The sequence below is a fragment of the Balaenoptera acutorostrata genome, chromosome 19 (assembly GCF_949987535.1).
Source record: "Balaenoptera acutorostrata chromosome 19, mBalAcu1.1, whole genome shotgun sequence".
In the NCBI taxonomy this organism is placed as follows: Eukaryota; Metazoa; Chordata; class Mammalia; order Artiodactyla; family Balaenopteridae; genus Balaenoptera; species Balaenoptera acutorostrata.
Window position 1 is genome coordinate 53016196 of NC_080082.1, and position 8277 is coordinate 53024472.

The 8277-nt window shown below is 47.0% G+C and overlaps 1 protein-coding gene across 1 annotated transcript; it reads right to left on the minus strand.

Annotated features, from left to right (window-relative positions):
- Window positions 1-1265: 1265 nt before the first annotated feature.
- Window positions 1266-7188, minus strand: LOC103006012 (F-box only protein 27-like). The gene is made up of 6 exons (XM_007180054.1): window positions 6837-7188; window positions 6516-6630; window positions 6344-6439; window positions 2573-2708; window positions 1774-1902; window positions 1266-1415 (listed from the first exon to the last, which is right to left on the minus strand). The coding sequence occupies exons 1-6, from the start codon at window positions 7186-7188 to the stop codon at window positions 1266-1268; spliced, it is 978 nt and encodes a 325-aa protein (XP_007180116.1).
- Between the last annotated feature and the right edge of the window lie 1089 nt (window positions 7189-8277).

The window sequence follows — 8277 nt, forward strand, 5'->3', positions numbered from 1 at the left end:
TTGCTTATATTTAGAATTCTCTATAACAAAATAAAAACCCTGTCAGCAAAGATGCCTTCTAAATGTGGTTATTTCTGGAAAGGAAGGGAAATTGCATTGGAGGATGCTTTACATTTGTCTATAACATAGTATTTCTACACACACATAGGAAATGAGAAATTCAGATAAGCAAAATCAATAGGTATAAAAATCTTCACCACTTGAGCACCATTGCAGTAACCCTGTAAAAATTTAGCTCATATTCTTATTTGTCTGAATATATATATATCCAGAATGCAATCCAGAATACAAATATAAGGATATATATACATATATGTATATAATTTAAATTTGCCATATATATATACACATACCTACATATATGCACATATGTACAATATAAATAGAAATATATATTCATCCAAATTAAATTATATGGTTGCTTTTTTTTTTGAGCCAATTGTCTCCACCTTTCCCTTCCTGTAAATGCCATCTCATATTCCTCATATCCAAATTCCTCCAGTTGACCTAAAAATATCCTACAGAGCTAAATTGTCTGAACCAGGACCACACACTACATGTGGTCATGACTCTTAGGTCTGTTTCAACCTGTCACACTCCCCTTTTGATGATACTGGCAAAACACTGTCCCCAGTGGGTGTGTCCCATGCTTATACTGCAGGTGGGTGGGGCAGTTCAGGGTAGTTACATCAAAGGCAGCAGCAGGCTTCATCTGCATTACATCAGGAGACTGGAACTCCTTAGGGATCCTGCAGCAGTGAGGCTAGCCACGACCCCTGGACTGGGGTGGGGACAGCCGGATCCTACTATTGCTTGGTTCTCTCTCACCCTCATCATGACTAGAATGTCACAAATATGGTGTCACTGTGACACTGTACTCACATCCACCACCTGCCTAATGCTTTTAACCCTAATTGATCATCTTTGACTCCATGATTTCCTTAGGGCTTGGGAAACAGGGTGCTAACACTTCCATGCTCTCGACTGGAGAACAACTTCTATAGGTGTTTTCTTCTGTACAATTTTCCCTCCTCAACTGGGACAACTCCTTACTGTGAACCAAGTAGTCACCAATGCAGAAACATTGTATTTCTATTAAAAAGACATGAGACACTATTGGCAAAATAATACCTTTATTACCTATGATTGGCCGATATATTCCTGATTTATTCTTTCCATGTTTGAAAAGAATTTCAAAATAACAAAATAATTTTATACACCATACAATTCAGGGTAAGGCTGGACTCAGGGGACCACTTGATTTTTCACAGGGTGGGCAGAACCCTCTGTCCCCATACATTTTTTTGAGGTAGTTTGACTTTCAGCTCTGAGTCCTGGTTCCAGTCTTGAAACGCCATGGGGTTAAGTTCACCACCCGTGGGGGCTGGAATTTTCTCAGCCATAGGAATGAGCTTCTAGGAGACAAGGGCAGAGGGCACTGGGGCCGAAACAGAGGGCCTGGTGTGGGTGGAGGGTGAGAAGCCCTCTCACGATCCAGTGTTTCCCTGTGCTTATCACTGCGCCTCCACTCAGTAAAACAGGGGCTGCCTTAGAACAGCAGCAGCCAGTAAATCTGATGGAGGAACTTTCTTATAGTAGCTTCCAGAATCTGAAGACAGGGCCCAGTAGGAACTTCGACCGGATCCAGTAGATCCCAGGATGTCAGGGAGCTACAAGCCCTTGATTACTGAGATGGCCCTGCCAAGGGGCCTAGCTCCTGGGAGGCACGGTCAGGTAGTTTTCAAGGACAGCCCTCGACTAGGACACACAGACCTGCACGATGACACTGGAATTCGTCACAGAGATTCCATACTGCTCATTTCTGAATTCCAAGTCCCAGATGCAGCATTCAAAAGACACAAAGCGAACGCCCTTCTTGAGGTTGGAGAACACATGGCTGACCTGTAGGAAGGAAAAGAGGTAAGCTTCAATGTGACATAGACTTCCTCTCAAAAGCTGAATTGGGGTCCTCAGGTAGGTGGTATTTTCCATAGATGGCTGTGACAATGTCTCCACAGGTACTTCTAGAATCATGCCACTTCTTATCCAAGGATAGGGTCTAATTCCTGTTCCCTTGAATCTGGGCAGGTTTCCTTGTAACCAAGAGTGTGGTGGAAATGACGCTGAGTGACTTTTGCTAAGTGACTTCCAAGGCTGGGTCAGAAAGGTAATGCAGCTTCTGCTGGTTTCTCCAGAAGCCTCATGGTGGAGGCTTGAGCCACCAAGAAGCAGCTGACTGCCCTAAAGCTGCCATGCTGTGAGGAAGCCCAAACTAGACCAAGCAGAGAGATCCCATGGCCAAGCTCTGAGACTAAACCAAGAGATGCTTGGCCAGCCACCAGCCGTATACACACTCACATCCTGCCCTGCCCTTCGGCCCCAGCCAGTGTCTGAAGGCAACTACGTGAGAGAATGGAACCAGAAGCACCCAGCACAGCCCTACTTATAGAAACCACGAGAGGTGATAAAATGAGTTCTGATGCTATTAAGCCACTATATTTGAGGGCAATTTTTTATGCAGCAATAGATTATCATAAGCCCCACTGTCCTTTCCCACACCCTGGAGACTCACCCGAGGAGAGACGCTGTTTCTCCACTTCCAGATGGGAAAAGGCAAAGGAGAGAAATGATCCAGGATGGCCTGGTTGGCATCTAGAAGTCGGACAGTTAGCTGATATATACAGTCAGTTCTTTGTTGGTCCTTCCGCCTGTGGGAGAAGGGAGACCTTGAAGGGTGGACTTGCCGTCCCAGCTCTTTGGGGGTCTGCCTGCTTCACCTGAATGGCCTTCCCATGTATGCAAGTACAAAATAGTTTTGTGATCCCCGGGACTGACACCATTAGTGTCACTTAGGAGTTTGGCCCCTCTACATACCCAATGAATCCGTCTGCACTAAACTCTCTCCCCAGCTGGTCTGCATGCACATTCATTTCAGAAGTAATGACCTAAAGCCATGCTCTTCAGGGTACCTCCTCCCATATTATTTCTCATTCTATATTTCACTGGTGGCAAAAGATGTCATTTCCAATGTGTACAACTGTGATGTTTTAAGATACAATTTTCTTATCAGCCATTTACAAGGATCCAGAGGAATCTAGATAAATTGGTGATGGGCTATCCAGCAATATTCAAAGACACAACATCCAATGTCCTTCAATGGTAAATGGATAGATTACGGTATATTCATGTAATGGAATATTATAAAGCCATGAAAGTAAACTAACTGCAGCTACATACAATTATGGATGAATTTAAAAATGTGTTATTGATTGAAAGAAGCCAGATACAAACTATATACTGTATGACTCAATATGTATTAAGTACCAAAATGGACAAGACTGATCTATGGTAACAGAATTCAGGGTGGTGCTACCCTTGGGTTGAAAGTGATGGGGAATGGTGCATGAGGGATGCTGAGGGTGGGGTTTGCTGGCAACATTCTGTTCTTGATTTAGTGAATGTATTCACTTCGTAATAATTCACTGAGTTGCACAACCAAGACATGTGCATTTTTTACGTTAGAAATTAAAAATTTAAAAACAAGAGTAGGGCTTCCCTGGTGGCGCAGTGGTTGAGAATCTGCCTGCCAATGCAGGGGACACAGGTTCGAGCCCTGGTCTGGGAAGATCCCACATGCCGCGGAGCAACTAGGCCCGTGAGCCACAACTACTGAGCCTGCGCGTCTGGAGCCTGTGCTCTGCAACAAGAGAGGCCGCGATAGTGAGAGGCCCATGCACCGCGATGAAGAGTGGCCCCCACTTGCCGCAACTAGAGAAAGCCCTCGCACAGAAACAAAGACCCAACACAGCCATAAAAAAATAATTAATTAATTAATTAATTAAAAAAAAAACAGGAGTAATAGGTGGTATAAATACACAAACAAGTAAGTATCTCCTTTTACAGAGATTTCACATCACTCCACTTCTTGGACTTAGATGTCCATTCTACTTCTCCCACAGAATTTTGTCCTAATGTAGTACTAATATATTTTAAAATTCTTCTCACTTACCTTTCATACTGTTTGTGCCAACCCCCCCGCCCATACACACACTCGAAGAATATAATTAGAAATTAAAAATTTTTCCTGTGACCATAAAACTCTAAGCATTAACATTTTTTCTTTTGGATTAAATTATTTCCTACTAGCGATTCCCAGACATTGCTGCAGATTGGAATCATCTGGAATCTTGAAATGATACCTTATAGAAAAGCATTTAGACCTATCCAAAGGTAACGTCTTTGCTGTCCACTACTGGGAGGTAATCTCTGGACCCTTGGACTGTTATGTCTGACGGGAGTATCTTTGTTCACCTGGGGACCTTGGGTCACATTGAATAGCCTGCCAATATGATTTGGTGGGGGCTGGCCACATCCACATAGATAGTCTATAATGGGAGAAAACCACAGCAGGAAAACCAACAATGTGACTTAGGATGCCTCACGCAATATCAGTTGACCTGGAGGCTGAGATGAAACACAGGATAAAGCCCCTATAAACTCAGGTGAGCTTCCCTGGTTGGTTGGCAATATTCCATGTGTACTGTCACCCATGTGTCCTGTCCACAGTCATGTGTCCTGACCCCATGCGGAGAGGGCAATGGAAGTCTGGTATCCCCTGGATGCGGCCCTGTGATCGTCCCCTTGGCTAATTTTAACCTGTATATTTTCCATGTAATAAACTAATTGTATAATAGTTTCCATTCAGTTCTGTCTTTCTAGTCAATTACTGAGGCCTGAGGGTGGCTTTGGGAATCCTCCAAACTGGCAGTTGGAAGGTGGTCTTGACACTGTGCCCTTTAACTTCATAGTTGGCTCTAAACTTCTCACAGATGCTGATGCCTGGCTCTCTCAGCGTAGACACTCTATTTAATTGGTAGAGTGTGACCCAGATATTGGGAGTTATAGATATTTTGGGTGATGTATGACAAAACTGGGGAGTCACTGATTATTACAATCAACTGGTACACCATTGCTCAAAGCCACACAACCATGCTACAATAGTTTGATAAAGGATTAAATTAAAAACAAAGTTGATTGGAAATACACCTCCTAAAGATATGGATTTGCAGAGGGAGGAAGTTTACGGTGCCTTGATTGAAAGTGAATGTGGTAAGGCCAAAATTTTAAATGGTCACTTTTCCTGTCTCTCAAGTAGTCTTTACATCTGGGGACCACGCAACACAGTGAGGGACTTTCATTTTCTGTAAAACTGAAGAAGGACTGTGAGATAGGAATTGGGAAAGGATAACTATATGATGCTCCCACTATCGATGTGAACTGTAGTGAGTTGTTTTAGAACAAGGAACATAAAATTGTAGAGGACTTGGATTTTACCTTGCTTAAAATCATCTGGGTCCTGTACCCCCTGGAAGGTGCTCATGGACCCCAGTTTCAAGACCATCACTACAGAGCACAAGGGTCAGACAAGTATGAGTCTAATGCCAGGCCCTGCCAAGTCTTAGCTGTGCCACCAGGGAAAAATCACCTCCCCATTCCGAACTTCTCAGTTTGAGGTTCCAAAAATAATTTTCCCACAGGATCAAGGATCATGAAGGGTACTGAAACAGCTCAAACTTCAAAGCAGTGGCTTTGTGTTTGACATATAACCCTATCTTTTAAAGATAGGGAAATTGAGGTACACTGTGACTTGCCCAAGGCCACAAAGCTGGGAAGCCAGGGTTTGAACCTGAGAGGTTCTGGCTCCAGAATCTGACCTTTAGCCAAACTCTCCTACCTTGCCTCCTCCTAAACCAAGGGGCATCTCATTCACAGGCAAGACTTAGTTGGGCCCAAGTCCTCTGTATAGGACCCAAACTGGCATCTTCTAATCCAGGTCCCTTTGGGGGTTAGGGGATGGGTTCAGGGAATGTACTCTGCTAAGTACTAAAGTTATGATGGTGGTTGTCTCATTTCCCTACCTGCTTTATCCTAAGGGGCTGTTAGGAGGCCTAAATAAATTCACCCAGGGACTTCCCTGGTGGCGCAGTGGTTAAGAATCCACCTGACAATACAGGGGACATGGGTTCAATTCCTGGTCGGGGAAGATCCCACATGCCACGGAGCAACTAAGCCCGTGTGCCACAACTACTGAGCCTGCGCTCTAGAGCCTGTGAGCCACAACTACTGAAGCCAGTGCGCCTAGACCCCGTGCTCCGCAACAAGAGAAGCCACAGCAATGAGAAGCCAGCGAACCACAACGAAGAGTAACCCCTGCTCTCCACAACTAGAGAAAAACCCACGCGCAGCAACGAAGACCCAACGCAGCCAAAAATAAATAAATAAATAAATTAATTAATTAATTAATTAATTTTTAAAAATGGGCTGTTTTTATCATCACACTCACCAGTCAGAGACACAAATCTCAATCTTTCCACTGTCCAGGAGTTCCGGCCAGAAGCCCTCCTTCTCCAGGTCCAACACTTGCTTCTTGTGATACCCCCTAGGAAAGAGGGAGAAAGGTCAATGAGGACCAGGCAAGTACTCAACAACCGCCCTTGGGGAATAGCGACACTCACCTGTAGGCAGACAGGAAGCTGGTCAGCATATAGGCACTAGGTATGACCTCCGAGTTTTCCTCCTCCGCCGCCCAGCCGTCTTCACTGCTCAGCACCGTCCATTTCAGGAAACCTTCTGTTAAATGAAAACGGTTTTTCCCCACGTTCCTTGCCATCCCACTCGCCCAGGGATAAGTCCTCTGGGGTTTCCCGCGGGGACCTGCACCTCCGGCTCCTCCCTTGGGATCCAGTTCCACGCCCACCCACGGAGTCCAAGCGCCCCCCGCATCCGGCCCCTCCCACCTGCTCCCTCGAGGAGGACCCCTTTCCTGGGCTCCCCACCTTCGCCCTTGGGGTTCCGGAGGAGGTTGCGTCCTATGGGTCGGAGCTCGCAGAAGCGGCCCAGGACGCAGGGCCTGGGGTCGTCGGCGGGGGGCAGGCAGGTGCGGAGGACGGGCCACAGGGCGGCGTGGTCTCGGGCCAGGATGTCCAACCACAGGGCCTGGCAGTCCACCAGGGCGCGCCAGCGCCGGCACACCCGGCGGCAGCGCCCGAGCAGCACGTGAGGGGGCACGTGGCTCAGCACCATCTCAAGCAGCTCCGTGGGCAGCTGGCCCAGACCCAGCGGCTCCTCGGGTTCAGGCTCCAGCGTGGAAACACCAACTAGCCAGTTCCTGGAAGCCGAGGCACCCATGGTCTCCTCACCAGGCTTGGCTGCCACTGTGGGAGAGCCAGTGTCAAAACATCAGGGACCTGCAGCCATGACAGCGCGCCCCTGCCAGCTACACCCCAAGACTGTCACCCCCCCCAAAGCCCGTCAGCCGCCTCCCCATCCTCACCACCCCCAGCCCCATCCTCAAGTCCCCAGACTCCCAGCCCGTCCTTGCCAGCGGACCACTGCAGCCCCCTGCAGCCAACCCCCCCTGTGGCCTCACTGACCCCTTGGAGTCCTACCCTGCATCTCGGCCAGTGCTCCTGTAAGGCTGGGCTTCACCTTGTTTCATGTGCCCCCATCTCTAAGTCTGCCCTTTTTATAGGCCTGCCCCTCCCTAACACCCAGCACCACCCACACCCCTGCCCCTCCCCCTGCCCCTCCCCCTGCCCCACCTTACCTGTCTCCCAGTCTCTGCCTGCCCCTCCCTTCTCACTGTCGTGCCCCCTCCTCCCTTCACCTCGCACTAATTTACAAGCCAGCCCTTCCCACCCTCCCCCCCACCCCCCCCCGTATTCTCTAGATACCCCCTCCATCGGACTGTATTTAGACTGGGGGGTTAATATGGAACCGAATGCCACATGGAAGACGTTGTCGGACATTAATCAATACAAATGTTCTAGAAATTATATGAAGTTCCTAAAATTTGAAATATCCTGTTATGTGGTCAGTCATAATCCTAGTTATTATCTTCAAATGTTGTATGTCACAGAAACAGCCAAATTTCCTTGACAATTGCATTGTAATCGGTCTTCAACCATGCTTTTTAAGTCTTTTGTCATTCATAGACCGTTATTGTCTTACTCTGATGCTTTTACAAACATGCTTGTAGATGACTTGCTTTTACACTACAAAACTAAATTAGACTTGGTAGCAAAGGGACTTTCACTTTGTATGATGGTTATTTCAGAAATGACTCTCTTATTTATTTTTATTTATTTATTTTTGGCTGCGTTGGGTCTTCCATTGCTGCGCGCAGGCTTTCTCTAGTTGCCGCGAGCGTGGGCTACTCTTCGTTGCGGTGCGTGTGCTTCGCATTGTGGTGGCTTCTCTTGTTGTGGAGCACGGCTC